A 22961-nucleotide genomic window follows, 5' to 3' on the forward strand; every position below is an offset into this window, starting at 1 on the left:
AATATTTTACTTTGGTCAATTATTTTCTCCTCTATATATATATATATAGAGTAGTAATCTCGTTTTGATTATTGTATGTTCGATCCTAACTCTTAGATCCCTGGACCGATTTGCCTCAAATTTCGATTGAGAGAACTCGGGGCACCACAGGAATGTTCTTAGCTTGGTTTTACATTTTAGATTAAGTGGGTCGACTTTTAACGGGAAAATTAGCTAAAATCAAGAATTTCGATCCAGTGCGGATAAACGGCGGGAGTAACTACGAGTAACCTGGGCAGCGGCGGGTTCCCAAGCTGGTATTTAAAAAATCAGAAAAAAAATTTGAAAAAAAAGATAAATTATTGTAATTAAATCGGGGAAGGTATTGGATAACATATGGTATTATTATGTTAAATACGAGGCTCCTTTCTTTGCTTACCGAGAGTCTTCCAGTTATAACTGAACCAAAACACAGGTATAAGCTCACAACTGCTTATCTTAACAAAAATCTGTGTTTTCAACAAAATATGAATTGTGAATGATTTGGCCTAAAATGTGCTTTGCCAAGTTCATCGATTAAACAAAAATGATTCGAGTTTATTTTATTTAAAAATCGATCTTCTTTGAAAACATATGTTGTCAGCTTATCTTTATTATTCTTAAACTCTATTTTAATTAATAGTTAGTTAATAGTATAATCCTAGGTTCAAGCTTCAGATTTCTATCTTATAAAACGGACAGTTATATTTTTTTATGCAATTCTGATACAATTTTTTGATGCAAGAGAAATATGAAGAACAACATATGTTCAGAAACTTAACAGAACGCGAATCTCTTATCGGGCACTAAAAAGAGGGATTACAACACTATTTTTGATTTTAAAGGATATATACAAACGTAGTTTAAAGCAAACCCTCATTAATAGATTGGTGTGTATGATTCACAATGGTACCCTTAAAGAATTCATCTAAGCCCGCAATTTAAAAACTTCGGCTCGAGTCGTAATTCCTTAAACCCGACTTTCAGACCCAATCTTCGACTCGACTTAAGGAGTTAGGCACAATGAAAATAAAACCAACCTTGGTTGGTTTTAGTGGAGAATAAGCTCAATCTTGCTTTTTGTTCTCATAAAAACCCGGAATGCGCCAATTAATACCATGAAAATTCGCCAAATAGAAATATTTAACCAGATTTTCAAACTCAACTCTGAGGAAAATAAGATGCAGCTTGAATCCGAAAGCTCAAGCCGTAAATAAGGCCCAACGGCAGCTTAGACCCGAGCCATATTTTCCCGAAATTTTTAAATCATGGGCTCTGATTCAGCATGAATCAGATTTTCATATTTTGTTAATGAAAACTGCTTTTTGTAATTTTTAGTTTCTATACAAAAATGATTTGAGCAATCAGCATTTCCATGGTTTAGACACAATCTGGAGAAATTTTTAGAATCTCATTTAAATTATGAAATCAAAAAATCCCTTATATTAAACTGAAAATCGCTCATTTTGCAAGAAAAGTTAGGTGACTGTCAAAAAAGTGATTTTTTCTTGAATTTATAGTGTAGCATAAAAAAAATAATTGATTCTATTAAGAAGTCTAGGGTATTGATTGTTGTGAATCGGGCTTTGCATGAAGGGTCACTTGAAATTACTCTTAAAGAATTATATTTTGTAGGGGCGTATTCAGGAATTTGTCCAAGCGGAGGGGCTTACAATTTTTCCTTTCCGTAGGGTTCAGCACCCTTTGGGGCCTGCAAACCCCTTGGATATCCATAGATTTCACTGGTCCAAGGAGGACTAAGTCCCCAGTCCCTCCCCCCCCCCTCCCGCTGAATACGCCTCTATGTTTACAATTTTCATTTTGACCCATGAAAGTGAAAAGTTTAACTCATTTAAAAGTTTTATTCTCAGATTGATTTGAAATACATAATTTTTTAAAAAGGAACTTCAAAATTTACAACCTGATATTTCAAACTATAAATTCTGAATGAGCAAAATAGAAAAGTTTTAGATTCCAGGTTGCAAAGATAAAGGGTTTAGAAAAGTTTGTGGGGAGTAATGACTGAGTTCCTTGTTATAGATGGGTGTAGCTTGGTTATTCCTGGGCCTTTGTATTTGGTCCAAACAGTCCTACGGAGCTTCAGTTCTTGACTTAGCAGAGCTCGGTAAGTTTTTTTTTATCCATTAAAGGTTGGGGTTAGGGGGGACATGTCTAACCTTTGAGGTGGCGTCGTTGCCCACCCTTTTGGAAATCTTTAGGTTTTTGACAAGAAGAAACAAGAAAAGAAGTTCGAAAGCATTTTTTGAAATTACAAACATTCATTTCGATATTTTAAACAGAATGTTGGGATATATCACTATTTTACATATCCCTATCGTTCTGTTGGTAATTTGGAAATGCTGTCGGTGAGATCAATGAAGAAAAAAATGATAGGTTTGGTAAATTAAGAATCTGGGTATTAGATACAATTTACAAAAACTAAAAATTAAGTCGTAAAAATGAAAGAAAATGTTATTTTAAATCAGTTAGGCTTTAAGATTTTGATATACAGGGTTACCCACAAAGCATGAGACTTCAGAGACGACTGTACAGAATTGATGCTGTCTGTTTCCCTACATTCACATTTCCCTAGCTGGAACTGTTTACTTGTTTCTTTCTTTGGCAAATCATTAAATATGCAATTAAAAGAGTTTCAGGTCGTCTTTGCAGTCTTATTCTTCGTTTATCAAATTATAGAACATAAGCCGTTTCTCATTCTCTCTTTTTTATTAACAGAAAACTGGGTACTCTTTGTCCTCTCCTTTATTTCTTTTAGTTATGAAATTGACAAGAAATAAATCGTTCATAACAATTTGTATGATACAAAATTCAAAATTCTTTTCGCTGTTTCAAAAAGAAAAAATGAAGACGACAATCATTCAATTATTTATTCTTTTGATTTTTCTAGTTTCTGAGTATGAAGATGAGATATTGGGCCGAGCAGTGGGATTCACTCACCAGGATCCAGAACCACAGGTACAGGTACAGGTACAGGTACAGGTACTCCTGTTAATTCTTCAAGGGTTGGTTCGCCTTTTTTCTTGGTTTGCAAGATATTTAAAGTCCAATCTGTTGGATGTGTTCATTAAAGTTAATTTTAAATAAAAAAATAAATATTGTGTGTTTAAAACTTGTAAAGATCCATAATGATCTGAAGGAAACGGAAATATTTTCAACTCACGCAGTGAGATTTCAAGTAAAACCAGTATGATTGTTTTGACACAAATTATCATAGGACTCAGACTCAAATATGAGGGTAAAAGATTGGCTTTAGTGTTTCATATTTTCAAAAATTGGAGAATTATTTTGAAATAGGTAAACCATTTCTGTAAGACAACAAACTTTAGAACAAGGAGCATGAGGCGTACACAGGGGGGGGGGGGGCTATGCAAAATTTTGANCCCTCCGGGACAAATTTCGCTGTACGCCTCTGACAAGGTGGGAAATCAAACTAATCGAGCCAATGCTTAGTTTGGTCACAGAGTTGAAAATGAAATTTATAAATGTCGTCTTTATCTTTAAATGCTTGTTGTTTAATGAATGAAGAATGGAGGAGAGGTTGGACATCCGGAGGAAGTACATAACTGGGATACTCAGCTAGAACTAGGACAGGTGGCGGGGGTCACAACGGATTTAAGTAAGTTGACCATCATATAGTGGTCCCCGATATAAGATGGAACGCAACGACGAACCTTAAAACTAAATTAGGGAATATTTATCCCTGCGTTAAAAAAATATTTTGAATGCAAAATATGATGATTTAGATGCATTTAAAGTCGTCTACCATAGTTAATATTTTCACATCTTACAATTAAACTTTTTCCAGATAATTCTGATTTTTAAATGGTACCTTACGACTTATTTCAGATAATTTTTGATTAATTTGGTTAATAGCTTTTCTTTGGACTTAGCCAGAAGTTTTTAATGGAGTTTTTAACGGTTTCAACATATTCAAGATACGTTTAGCTAATTTTGTTAATGTGTTTTAGCTCAACTTTCCAAATGATTTTTAATGAATTTTTAAACATCTTTTTGATACTTTTTTTTAATTATTAGTTTTTAATATCTAAACATATTTTAGTTAAACTTTCCCAGACTTCAGAGGAATTTAAAGAATGGTTTCAAATTATTTCAGATACTTCTAAATTAATTTGGTCATTGCTTAAAAACAACTTATTCAAGAGGATTTTTTTTGTCGGAATTCAAACGTTTCAACAAAATTTAGTTCAGGGAAGTTTTAATCGTTTTTCATGTAATATCAGACAATTTTTTTAATTTTATTTTTTTTATTTGTTTTAATCCAGATTCTTTTCTTAGTTTTTAAATGGTTTCGACTTATTTCAAATATTTTTGGATTTTGGATTTTAACTGAACTAATTCCAGATGACGACCCTGTAGTATTCCACCGAGGTCCAGTAGTTTGGGACATGAACTCCTTCACCCCGGACAACAAGCTGTCCGGCCAGGACCAGCCGCCTATACCTGTAGATACCATCCTTACTATAGACCAGTTCACTGGGAAGGTAATATTCAAACATTATAAATCTTTATTAATTTTAGGATAGTTATAAAAGGGACTGGAAAAAGATTTATATTGACTGAATATTTTGAAATTTTGAATTTTTGATGAGCCAGCTGTGAGCCATGATAAGCCGGGAGCTGCCGACCATAGTAGTGTTGATTGGGATGCACTGTTCGACTGAGTCCTTAAAGCTATTTACTTTTAGTAATAGTATTTATTCAAACATTTATTTATTTTTAAATTTCAATTTTTGAAATTATTATTTATTCTTTATTTTTTGGTTGACGGTCTTTCCAAGCAATTTGGGGATACATGTAAACAGGCCAGAACTTCTTTGTAGAATTCTGCAGCCTTTGCAGTTTTTTTAACTTAGTTTGATTTAGTTTTGTCATTTCCCAACAAAAAACACAACATTTTGGATAATTTATTTCTAGTTAATTGTTTCTATTTTTATATTTATAATTGACTTTCTATCGAATTATTGAGAAAAGAAACTTAATCTTTTTTACATACCAGGGGAGGGGGGGGGGGGATTATCCCCCAATGCATTGTTCATATATTTTTCTAAAATCATATTAAGAAACATTTTATTATTTTTTTTTCTGTCGACCATTGTTAAAAATAGATTTTCTGTGTGAAATAAAATCAAAATATAAATATTTTATCTCCTTTTAATTATTAATTAATTTTCTAAATTATTATTTAGGAAACCAAGGTAACAAAACAAAGGAATTGAGTCTTAAACTAAAATTTTCTAGTCCCTATATCTGTGCAACCTGTTGGTTTGATATTTCAAAATAATAATATTTCAATAACAAAATCATAGTTTGAAATATCTAAGGTCTACGAAATTGTGTTACAGAGGCAGAGATTAGAAAATCTGAGTTTGTGGCAAACACTCAATTCTCTATTTTTTTGTAAAATAGCCGGTTAATAATATTTTATTCATTCCCCTGTTTAGGTGAAGAGTGGAAAGGGAGCAAATCTGTTCTATATGCCTCATGGTATATATATTGATCAAGACAGGAATACCTGGGTCACAGATGTTGGTCTTCATCAGGTATAAGATTTAGCAGGATAACACTTTAATATTACAACACTACAATATTAGAAGATTTAGCAGGATAACACTTTAATATTACAACACTACAATATTAGAAGATTTAGCAGGATAACACTTTAAAGGGACTGTAAGCGTTATTTTCAAGTATCCTCTTTGCAAAGATGGTGTAACCCTTAAAAGTTTGAATTAGATATTAGTGTTTATTTTTATAATTTTGAAAACTGATTATTTTCAGTAACGGATTTTCTACAAAAATTACTTGCGCATTTCTACTGTAGGAAAACATATCGGTGTTAAAATTAATTCGAAATATAAGGAAGACGATTTTTCCGACTCAAATGCCCCAGCCTTTTCTCTAGATGTATGTGTACTCAAATCCATTTCCTCCTCATGTAGTGCCCACATGTCGAATCTCCGCTCATCCCAGCTCCCTCCCGGTATTCAGTCATGTTAGGACAGTTGAACTAGTAACAGCTCCGACACAGGGAGCCTCTAAATAAATGTTAGAAATATCCATTTTAGATCTCTTTATTTTATTATAGTGACTTTTCAAGTCAACAATCGGATATACCAAAATTAAACACTTTTAAACCTGGAAACTACAATATTATCCACATTATTGATCAGATTAAGGTCTCAAGGGCATTGTTGTGAATTGGGTATTCCCAATGTTTGCATGATGGGTCACTTGAAATTACGCTTACGGTCCCCTTAGAATATGCGATATGGATAAATGTATCTTTTCCATTCAAAGTCTTTAATTGAAATGAATACTTAGAGAATTTGTAAATAAAGAAACAAGTTGCCCAGCTGAACAATTTCTGTACAGTCGTCCGTCAAGTAGAATCCTTTTTGGCTAACCCTGTATCTCCAGTTTAAATGATTTGAGTATTTATCACAGATGTTTCGTGGATTTTATGAAAATCTCAAATATAATGTAAAAAATCAATAAAAGGAAAAATAATCTTGTTTGTAACTATACTTTGCATGCCTTTTTTCTTATTATGTTTTCAGCGTGCGTTATTCATGAATTTAAGGAAAAACTACTAAAAATCAAAGTTTCATCTTTCATTTTTGTTTGAATATTTAGGTGATGATGTTTCCTCCAGATTCTGATGTTCCATCTTTAGTCCTTGGTAAATATAATTTTATAATGTCCATCTGTTGTTATTATAAAAGTACATTAATTATTTATAACATTTATCATTTATATTCGCAGATTTTGCAGAAATGTTTTCTTTATCGAGAAAGTTCAAGCCTAAAGAAGGCGAGAACCTTCGAGATACAGAGAAAATTTGAGTTCAAAAACTTTATAACACGTCGTGCTAAAATAAAAGTGTTATAGGTAATTCTATGAAATGTTTATGTACTTGTCTTAATGCATTGGTGTTGTCGGTGTTGCACATAAATCTGCATCCTACTTTATCCAAGCGTAATGTCGTCTTCCTACCATTCACCTTTGTATCGGGTCAGTTTATAAACCCAAGAATGTATTCCAGCATAGCTCCGTCTCAGACAGAGAAAACATACCATCCGTATTGAATAGTAAAACGTTTTAACAGTGAATACTATAATTATACAATCCATAGCAATTCTACTCAAACAAGTGGGGTTTTTATTTCAGAAGTAATAACTAACTGACCCGAGCTGAAAACTTTAGAATGAGATACTTAATCTGAGTATCCAATAGACACAGTTTTTATTTTCTTCTTAAAATGTTCTTTTTTTGGATACAGTAGAGAAAAATCAAAAACCGGGTTTTCTAAATAAGAGAGTTCCTACCGTTTCTGTATATAATCTTAAATGGCGCGCAAAATTTCAAATTTATCGGCATCATATACGCGATTTTATGCACTTTTCAGGATACAAGTACAAGATTGGGTTAGTCTCGATATTAAGAAAAAGAGAGGATCACGCATTAATCTCGATATCCACCATTCTAAAGTTTTCAGCTCAGAGCAGGGAACTTTTGAATGGTGGATATCAGAATTAATGCTTGATCCACTCTTTTTCTTAATTTCCAGATTAAATAATGCTTGTTCTCTTCTTTAAATAAATCTCCAGATTAATTTACCGATCGGGATTAAGGATATTCCATTCTAAAGTTTTCAGCTCAGATCTCCTTTCTCTGAGATAAAATCACTTCTTGATCAACTCCAGACACATTTAAATAGTAAGTTACTAAATCCTATTAACATTATTAGACAATTCTATCATAATTACTTATTATTACAATAACTTTATTTTGAAGGTTTGAAAAATATACATATTTGCAACTTTGTGTTTGTGTAGTTTCTACGAAGACATCACTAGTGTCAACAATTGGTTATTTCTAGATATAATAAGTTTTCTAACAAATCAGTTATAAAAATCTTAAGTTAATTTTATTTTTGTTTAAATTAAAAAAAAATATTCCAGAAAAATCCTACATTTTTTGGAGAAAATCTAGCAACGAATCGAAACTTAATAGCACGGTGCTATACTATAGAGCTAATTTTACATAATAGGACGATGATTACTTAATAGCACGCTATAGAGCTAATTTTACATAATAGGACGATGATTACTTAATAGCACGCGGTGCTATACTATAGAGCTAATTTTACATAATAGCACGATGATTACTTAATAGCACGGTGCTATACTATAGAACTAATTTTACATAATAGGACGATGATTGCTTAATAGCACGGTGCTATAACATTGAGCTAATTTAACTTTATAGCACGATGATTACTTAATAGCACGGTGCTATACTATAGAGCTAATTTAACATAATAGGACGATGATTACTTAATAGCACGGTGCTATAATATTGAGCTAATTTAACTTTATAGCACGATGACTACTTAATAGCACGGTGCTATAATGTTGAGCTAATTTTACATTATTGCACGATGATTACTTAATAGCACGGTGCTATAAAATAGAGCTAATTTTACATTATAGCACAATGATTACTTAATAGCACGGTGCTATAATATAGAACTAATTTAACATTATAGCACGATGATTACTTAATAGCACGGTGCTATAATATTGAGCTAATTTTACATTATTGCACGATGATTACTTAATAGCACGGTGCTATAATATTGAGCTAATTTAACTTTATAGCACGATGATAACTTAATAGCACGTTGCTATAATATTGAGCTAATTTTACATTATTGCACGATGATTACTTAATAGCACGGTGTTATACTATAGAGCTAATTTAACATTATAGCACGATGATTACTTAATAGCAGGGTGCTATAATATTGAGCTAATTTAACATTATAGCACGATGATTACTTAATAGCACGGTGCTATAATATTGAGCTAATTTAACATTATAGCACTATGATTACTTAATAGCAGGGTGCTATAAAATAGAGCTAATTTTACATTATAGCACAATGATTACTTAATAGAACGGTGCTATAATATTGAGCTAATTTAACATTATAGCACGATGATAACTTAATAGCACGGTGCTATAAAATAGAGCTAATTTAACATTATAGCACGATGATTACTTAATAGCAGGGTGCTATAAAATAGAGCTAATTTTACATTATAGGACGATGATTACTTAATAGCACGCGGTGCTATACTATAGAGCTAATTTTACATAATAGCACGATGATTACTTAATAGCACGGTGCTATACTATAGAGCTAATTTAACATTATAGCACGATGATTACTTAATAGCACGGTGCTATAAAATAGAGCTAATTTAACATTATAGCACGATGATTACTTTATAGCACGTCAAATATAAATTTCAGCATGAAGTGAGCATTATGAATGATTCACAACAGTTTCATACAAATCACTAAGCGTTCGGGGCGCTTCGTGCCTCTCTTTCTTGTAATAATTTTTATCTTTTTCATGATAATTTAATTGCTTCGTGCCTCTCTTTCTTCTAATAATTTTATCTTTTTCATGATACTTTAATTGCTTCGTGCCTCTCTTTCTTCTAATAATTTTATCTTTTTCATGACACTTTAATTGCTTCGTGCCTCTCTTTCTTCTAATAATTTTATCTTTTTCTTGATACTTTAATTGCTTCGTGCCTCTCTTTCTTCTAATAATTTATCTTTTTCATGATACTTTAAAAGCTTCGTGCCTCTCTTTCTTCTAATAATTTTATCTTTTTCATAATACTTTAATTGCTTCGTGCCTCTCTTTCTTCTAATAATTTTATCTTTTTCAAAGCTTCGTGCCTCTCTTTCTTCTAATAATTTTATCTTTTTCATAATACTTTAACTGCTTCGTGCCTCTCTTTCTTCTAATAATTTTATCTTTTTCTTGATACTTTAATTGCTTCGTGTCTCTCTTTCTTGTAATAATTTAATCTTTTTCATGATACTTTCATTGCTTTGTGCCTTTCTTTCTTGTACTAATTTTTACTTTTTCATAATACTTTAATTGCTTTATGCGTCTCTTTCTTGAAATAATTTTATCTTTTTCATGATACTGTAATTGCTTCGTGTCTCTCTTTCTTGTAATAATTTTATTTTAACTTGTTCATGTTAATTCAGTTGCTTCGTGCCTCTCCTTCTTGTAATAATTTTACCTTTTTCATGATGCTTTAATTGCTTCGTGCCACTCTGGGCCATAGTACCTGCCCAGTTTGTACCGGCCTGCAAGATAACAGCGTGTACTGACCCAATCCTATGGTACAGTACGTCGCCCTAACCAGACTAACATACGACAGGGGTCAATTTTCTTGGCATAGTCCCGTCGGAGGGCTAACTATGACAACTCCCATGGCGCGTTCAGACTTTTTACAGAGCCCGGCCTAATTCTAGGCCGCCTATTTGACCAACCCCACTGGCTTAGCCCACCGGGGTGCCTCTCTTTCTTGTAATAATTTTAACTTTTTCACGATACTTTCATTGCTTCGTGCCTCTTTTTCTTGTAATAATTTAATCTTTTCCATGATACTTTAATTGCTTCGTACCTATCTTTCTTTAATAATTTTATCTTTTTTATGATAGTTTAATTCCAACCAGTTTTCCTTATATTCATAATACAAAAATGTAAAATATTGAAAATTGGTTTATTGGGGAATTACAAAAATTAAAATTTAAAATTTAAAATATGTATATATATGTATATATGAAAGGCACTTGAATAAATTGTAATTGTATCAAATAAATTACATTTTATTTATTTGGGATTATTTCAATGCATGGTTTTAAAAAAATCTGACTAATAATTTGTTAAAAGGCATATGAACAGTTTTTGCAATTTTAAGTGACCATATTCATTTGATGGAAGTACTTGCACAATTACAAACGGTTAACTCCAAAAAATGTATGAAAAATCTATAATCTATGTGCTTTCCCAGCTGAATATAGATAAAAGACTTTGGGATCAGTGTGTATGATACTGATCACTTATTCTGTTGAATTAAACGCGTTGGGTCAACACATACTGGGTACACTAGACGGGTTGTTACGGTAAAGACTAGTCCGGCATCGAATCATGGAGTCCACGGGAAGGATATTGGGGTAGAATTTATTTCTTTTCTTTGAGGAAAAACCCAATTATTGTTTTTAGAGACAAAAATAATAATATCTCATTCATTCTTGATCAAAAAAAGGTTTTAAGAGATCTATTGTGAACCGAATATGCTATTATTTTAATAAAGGGTCACTTAGAATTACGTTAACAGTCCTTTTAATGTTTAGGTGAGAGGTTTGTCCCTGGGTCGGATAAACAACATTTCTGTAAACCTGCCGCCGTTGCAGTCTCTAAATCTGGAAACGTTTATGTGGCAGATGGGTAAGTTAATAGCAAGGTTGTTTATTACGGTTAGATACTCTGGATGCGTTCCAATTTTCGTGAAATGTCGTTTTCATAGCAATAGACACCATAAATCCTCATATGACGTAACTTCTTATTGGCGGAAGATGAAGTGATAACGTTGTTAAAGAAAGAGGGTCAGTAACTGTCACTTTTCATCTTCCGCCAATATGCAGGTACGTGACTACGTCATATGCGGATTTTTAGAGTCCATTGACATGAGGACGAAATTTTCATACAGAATTCTTATTGTGAAAATACTGTTTCAAAGCACAATGATATGACAAATTATTCTAAAAGATAGAGTCATTGCCAAAAATTCAAATTTTCCTACCCCCCATATCTTTGCAGCAAAATGGCTTAAACCTTTCAAAATTAGATAATTTGTTCAAACAGAATTTATAGTTTGAAAATCTAAAATCTACAACATTTGGTTTCAAGGATATAAGGATTAAAAAACCTGAGTTTATGGTAAAGACTTAAATCCTTTTCAACCCTCAAGATAATTTGAAATTTTTTTTATGTTCTCCAATATTTCAATATAATATTATTATATATTTGTATTTGATTTCAAAGGAAGATTTATAATTATATATTGTTTAGATATTGTAATCAGAGAATAGTTGTGTTTGATATCAAAGGAAGATAACTAATTATATATTGTTTAGATATTGTAATCAGAGAATAGTTGTGTTTGATATCAAAGGAAGATTTATGATTATATATTGTTTAGATATTGTAATCAGAGAATAGTTATCAAAGGAAGATATATAATTATATATGGTTTAGATATTGTAATCAGAGAATAGTTGTGTTTGATATCAAAGGAAGATATCTAACTGAGATTAAGGGGGACTGGACAATCGTTCACAGCATTGTTCTATTTGAGGAAGAGGTAAAATATTTTTTTATAAATCTGCCATGTTGTCACTGTAAACTAGATCTGCCATGCTGTCACTGTGAACTAGATCTGCCATGTTGTCACTGTGAACTAGATCTGCCATATTGTCACTGTGAACTAGATCTGTCATGTTGTCACTGTTAACTAGATCTGCCATGTTGTCACTGTGAACTAGATCTGCCATGTTGTCACTGTGAACTAGATCTGCCATGTTGTCACTGTAAACTAGATCTGCCATGTAGTCACTGTGAACTAAATCTGCCATGTAGTCACTGTTAACTAGATCTGCCATGTTGTCACTGTGAACTAGATCTGCCATGTTGTCACTGTGAACTAGTTCTGCCATGTTGTCACTGTGAACTAAATCTGCCATGTTGTCACTGTGAACTAGACAGAAGGAAAATAATGTTGTCACTGTGAACTAGACAGAAGGAAAATAATGTTGTCACTGTGAACTAGATCTGCCATGTTGTCACTGTGAAGTAGATCTGCGATGTTGTCAATGTGAACTATATCTGCCATTTTGTCACTGTGAACTAGATCTGCCATGTTGTCACTGTGAACTAGATCTGCCATGTTGTCACTGTGAACTAGATCTGTCATGTTGTCACTGTGAACTAGACAGAAGGAAAATAATGTTGTCACTGTGAACTAGACAGAAGGAAAAGGTAAAATTCTTGCAAGTAAGGACTTAAGAGTAACGGAGAAATACCTTCTTTCACCCTTTAGTTGATCTTACAGGGGGGGGGGGGAATTACATAAAATGAGAAAAATTATCCAAGCAAATTCACTATTTTGCTTAAATTTCGTGAAATTTTAAATTAGCTATTTATAAGGTTGCAATGAGATCCATAACTGTTCTCTTTAAAGTAATATATTACATTCCTACACTAAGGTTATAACCACAGACTACACAGACTGCTTATCTCCTTTCACAGGGTGGGATACGACTACGTAGGCCTAAGTTGACGTTTTTACGATAGGTTTTTAGAGTGCCGTCTCTCGGCACTTGTTGCATATACTACCCATTCAGGGGAAAAGTTTTACAAATTTTAAAGAAATTCTCAATTTTAAATATGATACAGAACATTTATGAATTCAGTCTTTTTTTTTTTATAGATTTTGTGTTTCTAATCCAAAGAATCCTTAAATATCCCTGAATACAGATGTTTGCTGATTGGTCGTGTACAGTACTTCTGAACAATAGAACATGCTGTAGAAAATATCGCATATTTTAGCTGATAATCGATCTCTGTAACTCTTTTATCTCGGGTTATAACTAATTCATCGAAAATAGCAACTCCTTTTCGCACCAGCAATAAATTATATAATAGCAACATACATAAAAGAAAAAAAAATTAAAAAGTCATAACACTTAGTGATTAGATTAGCCAATAAAAACAGGATACAGTTTGTATAGCGGACAGGGAGGATAATAATATTATATGTTAGGATACAGTTTGTATAGCGGACAGGGAGGATAATAATATTATACATATGTTAGGCTACAGTTTGTATAGCGGACAGGGAGGATAATAATATTATATGTTAGGATACAGTTTGTATAGCGGACAGGGAGGATAATAATATTATATGTTAGGATACAGTTTGTATAGCGGACAGGGAAAATAATAATATTATATGTTAGGATACAGTTTGTATAGCGGACAGGGAGGATAATATTATTTTATGTTAGGATACAGTTTGTATAGCGGACAGGGATAATAATAATATTATATGTTAGGATACAGTTTGTATAGCGGACAGGGAGGATAATATTATTATATGTTAGGATACAGTTTGTATAGCGGACAGGGAGGATGATAATATTATATGTTAGAATACAGTTTGTGTAGTGGACAGTGAGGATAATAATATTATATGTTAGGATACAGTTTGTGTAGCGGACAGGGAAGGGGAGAAGATATCTTGTGTTGGAGCAGGGCTAAACCATCCTCAGTTTATGGGAGCTAGAATACTGGATATACCAAACCTAGGACGGGTTTATGGAATAGGTAAGCGACTTTCTTTAAAAGAAGTGGTTGTAAAAAACTACATAATTACATTTTAAATACAGCGTGTTTCAATAAAATGGGAAGTGAGAGAGGACTTGAATAACGTCTTCAATTTCCGATCATTGATAAATGACATGCATGAAGTGTATCAAAAAAAGACTGAAAGTCTAACGATCTTTGTATCTTAAAATTGACGGAAAAATTAAACATTTGAACAGTTTTGTTGAGTTTTAATAAACTGGAATCTGGACAAATTTCCCAATATCTCCGTCAATTTTGAAGGTAAATAAAATTAGAAAGAAATCCTTAGACTGGTAGTTTTCGATGTTAACTGTTTTAACTGTGATACAACGGTGGTTCATGGCGATGTAATGAAGACGACTTTTTATTTAAGTTTTAATTGTTAACAAGCTTTTCTTTGAATTCCATGTTTACAAGCAATTAAAAAGAAGCTTTTAATTGACAGCTTCTCTCTCTTTCCTTGTTTTTGTGTATCCATGCTATTTAAAAGCTTAATATGTAAATCAAAATTAAACTCGAAAGTCGTCTTCATTTTATATATAAAATCGCCTACCACTGTATTACAAGATTATTTTTTCGAAATAATCCCGCGTGGAACAAAGACGATACAGAAGTAGTCTATTAAACTCTCATGTCTATTGGGACACCCTGTAGATCAATGCAATTATAAAACTACTGCTTTGGCCTTTTCACTCAACATTGAGCATATTCCTTAGAAACTTAAAGTAAATGTTGTGGATTGTAAGAATCTGTACGCAACTTGGTTTATAAATACAAAAATTAGTTTTCTTTGCATTTATTAAATATAAACATTATAAAGAAAATACACCCCTAACAAAAACGACATGTTAAAATGACTGAATTATTTACAAATGAAGAACCTTAACGAAACATAAGTTATCGTTTGAAACGTAATTAGTGTTGTCACCCCAACCTTTTTCGCTACGTAATCTTTCAAAAATGTATGAATCGAATATAATTTTAGCTGGGCGTGGGACTGCGCTGGTAGGTGTGACCGGTCAAGGGTCTACTCCACCTCATGGTATTACCATAGATCTAGCAGATGAGGGGAGAGTTGTCGATACTTGGGGATCAGGGACATTCATTCAATCAATTATCTTATTATCCATTCATTTATAAGTTCAAGGACCAGAGTATCGTTAATCTAACATGCTTAATATCTTGATATCAAACTATATGGGCACTTTTAAATTTGAGAATAAAAGATTGATATCTCAATATACGCCCCAAGGGAATAAAGAGGAAAACAAATAATTCGTATCTAAAGATGGAGCAATGCTTAATCTCAAGATTTGATCGTTAAAATCAGATCATGTCCTGGGGGCAAACCATATTCCACACGAAGTTCCTACCTAGCTCCAGTTGTTCTAGAGAAGCTGTCCACACAGTTAAACTTAAATCTTAGCTTTTAATTAAGTCTGGTTAGGGCACATTATTACCACTGTATAAAATAGAAAGTATGTTTCTTCTTTGTATGAATAATGGTAATGTTAATTGAATTGGGTAATGTGAGTAGTTCCAATTATTGATTCTTATTAATTACCATTAGTTCGAGTTGTAGGTGTGACGTAAGTAATCTAATTCAGTTCTTAACCACTAAAATTTAAACCATTTTAACACAAAGACATAAAAAAACAATTTTAGGACACATGCTGATATTTTCCAATGTATTATTATGCTGATATTTTCCAATATATTATTATGCTGATATTTTCCAATGTATTATTATGAGTTAAGACTTAAAAGTTGAATATTTTGATAATTTGAAATGAACATGGCAACTTGAATTACAAAACCCCCATTTAGAAATAGGCTTTAATAATTTTCAATATTTAAAGACGACATCATTGTAGAGAATTGGTATACCTTTTTCAGGAGAAAAATAAATTTACTAAACGTGAAAATTATTGAACAATTTTGAATGAATGATTTGTTGAATAGAGCTGCAGAACCCGCATCTAATGGCGGTGTCCAGGGAGGGGGACACCATCTACGTCACCGAGATCGGTCCCAACAGAGTCAGAAAGTTCGACGTTGTCGCTCCTCAAGACAACATCTTCAACCAAGAAATGTAATAAAAAAATAAAAACTTCAGAATTATCTTTGATTAAAAAGTTGATAATTTGAGTAATACTCCAGGGGATTATTATCAAGAAAAATCGGGTTTCAAGTTAATTGACTTATTAACGTATAAGTTACAAGCATTAGAGATACATCTTAGTCTGAAAATAATGATATTAACCTGTAATTTATCGTTATTTAAATATATTAAAATAAATAGTATTTACGGTTTATTTGTGTAATTTATGAAACAAGGGCATAGTGATATTTTTGAAAAAAACCGTAATGCAAGGACGAATGTCGTATATTTGGTGACATTTTCCCGAGTAAATAGTAAAATTAGTATTCAAGTTTATTTGTTTAATTTATGTCAAGGGCATAGTGATATTTTTGACAAAAGCGTCATACAAGGTCGAATGTCATATTCGTATATTTGGTGCCATTTTCCCAAGCAAACTTTAGAATTTCAATTCACGAGACAAATTACGTACCAAAACCGACACAAGCTAAAAAGTTTAATAATGACTTTTCATTTTTATTATCTAGTATTTTCCATTTTGCAAATTTTTAAATTTTGCAATGTCGATACTCTTTTTATGGATTTTTTGCATGTTAGAAAAAAATAGAAAAGAATTCAATTATGAATAAACTTTGCTTGTCTGTTTGTTTCCAATAAACGTCAAAACGGCTGAACCGATTGGGCCCAAATTTTCTTAAATACAAAGAGAAAATGTTCACATTTGAAATGTAAAAATTAGATTTTTTGAAAATCTTCATTTCTATAATCTATACTTTAGGGTGACAACCCTATAAAAAAGAATGAAAATTTTTTGAATCCCTCAACTCCATAGTCTTCTAAATAAGAAAAAACACTGGCTGATAACTGTAGAGAATTGATATGGTTTTAATTTAATAAAGGATTCCTGATCTGCTGATTTCTGTTTGTTATGATAATCTGCAATCTAGTTTTATTTTGCATTTAGAACATCCATGAAATTACAGGAAATCGACATTTTTATTAAAATAAAAGTTAACATTGAGCACATGATATAAATATGCTAAATACGATGCATGGATAACTTAACTCATTACAGAAAATCCACGAATTTCATTTTCAAACAATTTTAATTATTTATCTAAAAATACAAGTAACAAAATCATTAGTTTTAATGGATTAAACGAGTTGATACAAATCTAAATATATTAAAATATCTGAATGAGGAATCCTGAATTCAAACAAATTCATCGCACCAGTCGGATAAGCACTGGTAGCAATCCGTAGCCTAAAAAAACACATTTGTAAAAAAAGCTTAAAGGGATTGTAAGCATAATTTCAAGTAATCCTCGAGGCGAAGACAGTGATACCCGATTTACAACGGCATCCTTCAAAGCTTTGTTTGATCAAGTATCAGTTAAATATCCATGATTGAAATTTTGAAAGCAGATTATTTTCATTTAAAATTCTGTGATTGTGATGGACCAAACCTCTGTAGAGTAAAATAGGTAGATGTTAGTTCCACATTTATTGAAAATATATTTCGGTCTGGGTTGACCCTCGTCAGTTCTTGAGACTGTTTCTGTCACAATGATAAAAACAAACTGATTATTTATAATTCTGGGTTCTCGACGACTTGCAAAATTCTATTGCGGGAATCATATAGACATTATCGGAATTAAACGCTCTTTAACCTAGAAAAACGAGAATATCTTCCACATTATTTATTAGATAAAGGTTTCAGGTGTACCGTTGTGAATCGGTCATTCCTATCTTTGCAATGGGGTCATTTGAAATTACACTTACTGTTTCTTTAAGAATTAAAGATATCAAAAGGTTTAATTCTTGCTTCAAAACTTCAAGATTCCAGTACAGTTTTTAGTACAGTAACATTAGATTTAGAAAAGCTCAAGGTGCAAGTACACAGTGAACATGTACATGGTAATACGGTACATAATTAGTGAAAGTGAATACACGAGTGTGCAATTACACATGCACATTGTACAATTACATGATATATTTACTAATGCAACAGATCAGTAATATCGATTAAAAAGAATACACTTGACCTTACTGTAATGACTATAAATGTTTATAAATAAGCGGGTAAAAATGTAAATGGGTTCACAAAACACAAGTACATATGGAAATACTTAGTTACTTGATTACTTAACTACATTACACTTTACAGTCGTCGTCGTTGTCGTATATATAAATACAAGGAAGACGACTTTCGATTTCTACCAATCCGTTGGATCTGCAAGATTTTGGCTTCCTGGATCCGAATCTGAACTTTTGAAAAAAAAGAGAGATTGTAAAAATTTCCTCATTCCTGAATGGTTCATCAAGTTTTAGGATAAAAATAAGCGAAAAAAAATAAAACAAATTTGAAAATCATTTTTTTTGTTAAAAAAATTCAGTATATCTTAAAGAAATGACCTGGATCCGGATCCATTTTTTTCCAGTGCGGATCCAGGATTCAAAATTAAATGGATCCTAAGCACTGCTACCAAGCTTTGTAGAACAGTGTTGATAAATACAAACATGGAAACAAAGAGAAGTTGTCAACTGTATAGCTTTTCTTTGCTTACTTGTAAACTTGTAATTTGGAAAAAGCTTGTAAGAAATTAAAAAGTCGTTTTTATTGTATTGATATGAACGCCGACTATTGTACAGAACACATAATCATACGCATTAAAGGGAGTGACCGGCTATGTTAGGTAGTTGAACTGAGTATGCAGTGTTGTGAAAGCTTCTTTCGGATTCATTTGAGACATATTAAACTTTTTAAAGATCTGTAAATCCTGAGTTTGAGCGCAAATTCGACGTTCAAAACTCCTACTTTGGGGGTGGATACGTTTTAGCCGGTCACTCCCTTTAAGCAATAATTACAGCTGTAATATTACCTGCTTAGTGTTTGCCCCAGCTAAATCTTTCAGCCATTCGACAAACAGATCCTTAAAATAAATAATTAACATGGCATTCGACAAACGGATCCTTAAAATAAATAATTAACATGGCATTCGACAAACAGATCCTTAAAATAAATAATTAACATGGCATTCGACAAAGAGATCCTTAAAATAAATAATTAACATTCGACAAAGAGATCCTTAAAATAAATAATTAACATGGCATCCGACAAACAGATCCTTAAAATAAATAATTAACATGGCATGAATTACTAATTACTGCACAATTTTCGTCGTTAATAACAATTAACATAACCCTGAGTGGCAGGATTAAAATTTATTACCTCAACAGAAAGTTAAAATATCTTATCGGAAATGTTAAGTTCTTTTTGCACAAGAAAATAATTATACAGATGGGAAGCAATATTGAAAAGAGAAAAAAATTGGACAGCGCCACCCCATTCACACAACCTATATCTAGGTTCCGTTCATGGCTGCACTATCACTCCTGATCTCCTCTGGAATCCTCCAGAATGGCACTACACGACTTAAACTAAAGAACGTAGCGTCTATACAAATTCAGAAAGTTGCAATATACGACTCGTATCGTGAAATAATCAATTTAATTTAAAACAAATAATTTAGATATTACAACCTTACGTCATCGATTATTTTTCGAAACATTTGTATATTACAACGATTTCTTTCCGCTGATAGGTGTCTCTGCCACGTGTAATCATTCAAAGCTTTGAGAGCAGAGACATCTGGCGAACAACTATTTCAGCGTTTTAAGTGCATTGGATACAAAACGAATAAAAATGTTATGAAATATTAAGCATACGAATGCGTCGAAAAATAATCAATGACTATAGGTTGTAATATCTGAATGATTTGTTTGAAATTAAATTGATTTTTGACGCTCCGAGTCGTATATTGCAACTTTCTGAATGTATATGGATGCTATGTTCTTCAGTAGAACAAAAAGATGCAACAGATAGAAGTAAGATTAGTAGCGATCAAAAGAGATTATTTTTGCTGTAAGCCTATACCCTCTAAAATTTTCGCGAATACTCCCTTTAAGGCTACAAAAAATGGATTTTTTGATAACCAGACAAACAAACTTCTATTAAAAAAAGGGCTTTTTGATTATTATTCGATTAATATTCAAGGGATATGTACTATATTTCAACGTTTCTGAACTCAGTATTTAAAGACGGATATTTTGATACCAGTCTTGATTTGTTTGGACGAATATTTCTCATTATGTATCCTAATTTCAACATTTCCACAGAAAAATAGGCATTTTTAAAAAACTAATGTTGTTCAATTATTATTGAGCCACAAAAAGTATTCGTAAATAAAAAAAATACTGAAAAGACAATATATATAATCTCTTCTCTAACCTTATTTTTCTTGAGTAGGAGGAACTGTCCTAGAACCACATATCCTTTATCAAACCCCTGAATTATTTCTCTTTAGGTTTTAGTATCATTTTGTCATAAAATAACGTCTACCAGGATTTTACGAGATCAGGCGAGTCTCCTTTAACAATCTATGGGCTTTTTAGACCAAAAATTTTCCTTGTGGACATCAAGTTTCAGTTTTGTTGTAGCGCTATCGTATACAAAATATCAGATCTGAGATTGCTAGAAAAATCTATTTTTCATTTAACATGTTGAAAAAATTATACAACCAGGCTAGGATTTAAATCTTTCTTCTTGATCAACAAAAAGCTTTTTTCTTAATATTAACATCATTTTCGTCCAGTGCACAGGATCCATTAATTTTGACGCGGATCCGGATCCTGGATCCGCACTGAAAAAAATGGACCCGGATCCGGATCCAGGTCATTTCTTTAAGATTTACCGATTTTTTTTACAAAAAATAATTTTCAAATTTTTTTTTTTTTTTCCGCTTATTTTTATCCTAAAACTTGATGAACCATTTAGAAATGAGGAAATGTTTATAATCTCTATTTTTCAAAAGTTCAGATTTGGGTTTCAGGAGTAAAAAAGTTTTTTTTTAACAGTTTTTGGTTGATTTTTTACCCCCTGGATCCTGATCCGGATCCAGGAAGCCAAAATCTTGCGGATCCGGATCCTAAGCACTGCACTTTACAGTGGTCCGTAGATCTGCACAACATTAAGATCAATCTTTGATCCAGAGATTAACAACGCACAAGTTCTGACCTGGTAATATATTTATGATAAAAATACAAACCTTGGCTTCTAATCGTTTGCCCAGAACATCTCCTATTCCAGCTAAATCTGTTACAGGCTAAACAAAAATGTTATTTTAATTGACTGTGAATGTGAAATGAACCAACACGGTAAAAAATATTTTCGGTTTCCCCGTATTAGCTAGCATTATTATTATTATTATTAGACAAAATTTCTGGTAATAAAGGAAGCAAGTCGTGAATTTCTACAGCAAAATGTTTTATCCAGGGGCGTATTCAGGAATTTGTCCAGGGGGGGCTTAAATTTTTTTCCAGGGGAGCTCAGCAACCGTTGGGGCATGAAAACCCCCTGAAATCAATAGATTTCACTGGTTAAGGGGGGGGACTTAGACCCAATAGCCCCCCCTGAATACGCCTCTGGTTTTATCCCATGACATTTAACTATAAAAAACTTTTATGTTAACATTATTTTAGAGACAATATTCCTTTTTTTTTCAATCATGCGAAAACGTAAAAAATGCGCTTAATAGTTTAATAAGAAAAAATTTTTTTAAAGTGGGAACAAATTAAAAATTTGCCAAGATTAAATAATCTAAAAATTAAAAAATCATCTATATAATAAAACAAGACATTCGTATATATATATGTTGTCTATAGCCGGCCAAACGGCAAGACCGATTGGGCTGAATTTTTTTCTGGACACTCGTGTTATAGGCTAAAAAAATCGAAATAAATTAAAAAAAATATTTTTTTTCAAATTTTTTTTCATGAGCAGCCTTTCAGCAGCAAGTTTTTTAAATGGACTCAAATTTTTTTTCTGTGGTGAAATATTGCAAATAAAATTCATTGAAAAAAAAATAATAATAAGAGGGCTAACTGAGATCAAAATCAGATTTATTATTTCCCAATTTATATTTAATGATTTGATTTGATAATGCCCCAAATTTCAGTAATAAACTTTTACAGATTATTTTGGTCTGATGTACCTACAACATTATGATTAAGTTAGTGATGTAACAGAACGGCATTTCACCCGCACCTTTTCCGTCAATTTAAACTTCGATTTTAATGAGTCTCATTATACACCGTGTGAGATGTTCACGATTTATTTTAGCAACCATAACCCAAGAGGTATATATTTTCTCTTAAAAATCATTTCTCTCTCTCTCTCTCTCTCTCTCTCTCTCTCTCTCTCTCTCTCTCAGTTCTCTAGGAAATTACCGTCAACTGTCACATTTTAACTATTTCTCACCTTTTCCCCCATAGGTTCAGCGACAAAGTTTCTGTGTTTCAACGAAGTGGTCGACATTTTGTATTTCTGTTATCTGAAATGATTTTACTTCATTAATTTATTAAATTATTTATTTAAAAATATTCGTCCTAAAATTCATAAAAAAAATATTCCAATCACAAATATTAAATTATCTGTTCATCAAGAGCGTACAATATTAT

At 32.1% G+C, this 22961-nt stretch overlaps 2 protein-coding genes across 3 annotated transcripts; one reads left to right on the forward strand and one right to left on the reverse strand.

The window, feature by feature from the left end:
* The first annotated feature begins 433 nt into the window (after positions 1-433).
* On the forward strand, positions 434-16462 carry LOC111702393 (peptidyl-alpha-hydroxyglycine alpha-amidating lyase 2). Of its 2 annotated transcripts, none has more exons than XM_023474061.1 (12): positions 434-454; positions 2059-2143; positions 2927-3000; positions 3565-3655; positions 4402-4541; positions 5502-5600; positions 6694-6739; positions 11290-11383; positions 12194-12299; positions 14194-14320; positions 15327-15437; positions 16304-16462. In XM_023474061.1, the coding sequence occupies exons 2-12, from the start codon at positions 2059-2061 to the stop codon at positions 16435-16437; spliced, it is 1107 nt and encodes a 368-aa protein (XP_023329829.1). In that variant the 5' UTR covers positions 434-454; the 3' UTR covers positions 16438-16462. The 2 variants fall into 2 exon arrangements, with proteins under 2 accessions (XP_023329829.1, XP_023329830.1); XM_023474062.1 differs by having other exon boundaries at positions 2927-2994.
* Positions 16463-17529: 1067 nt separating this feature from the next.
* LOC111702395 (barrier-to-autointegration factor) lies at positions 17530-22858 on the reverse strand. The gene is made up of 5 exons (XM_023474063.1): positions 22762-22858; positions 21551-21607; positions 20734-20790; positions 19325-19375; positions 17530-17706 (listed from the first exon to the last, which is right to left on the reverse strand). The coding sequence occupies exons 1-5, from the start codon at positions 22816-22818 to the stop codon at positions 17656-17658; spliced, it is 273 nt and encodes a 90-aa protein (XP_023329831.1). The 5' UTR covers positions 22819-22858; the 3' UTR covers positions 17530-17655.
* Positions 22859-22961: the final 103 nt, after the last annotated feature.

Source organism: Eurytemora carolleeae, unplaced genomic scaffold (genome assembly GCF_000591075.1).
Source record: "Eurytemora carolleeae unplaced genomic scaffold, Eaff_2.0 scaffold498, whole genome shotgun sequence".
In the NCBI taxonomy this organism is placed as follows: domain Eukaryota; kingdom Metazoa; phylum Arthropoda; class Copepoda; order Calanoida; family Temoridae; genus Eurytemora; species Eurytemora carolleeae.

Excerpts from the sequence above, each read along its gene's own strand:
- LOC111702395 (XM_023474063.1), bottom strand. The coding sequence starts at position 22,818 with ATGTCGACCACTTCGTTGAAACACAGAAACTTTGTCGCTGAACCTATG. Across the intron at positions 19,376-20,733 it reads TCCTACTCAAGAAAAATAAG|GATCTGTTTGTCGAATGGCT; the intron begins GTTAGAGAAGAG and ends ATTTATTTTAAG. Across the intron at positions 17,707-19,324 it reads CTGGGGCAAACACTAAGCAG|GCTACGGATTGCTACCAGTG; the intron begins GTAATATTACAG and ends GTGTTTTTTTAG.
- LOC111702393 (XM_023474061.1), top strand. The coding sequence starts at position 2,059 with ATGGGTGTAGCTTGGTTATTCCTGGGCCTTTGTATTTGGTCCAAACAG. Across the intron at positions 4,542-5,501 it reads TAGACCAGTTCACTGGGAAG|GTGAAGAGTGGAAAGGGAGC; the intron begins GTAATATTCAAA and ends TCCCCTGTTTAG. Across the intron at positions 14,321-15,326 it reads AGGACGGGTTTATGGAATAG|CTGGGCGTGGGACTGCGCTG; the intron begins GTAAGCGACTTT and ends ATATAATTTTAG.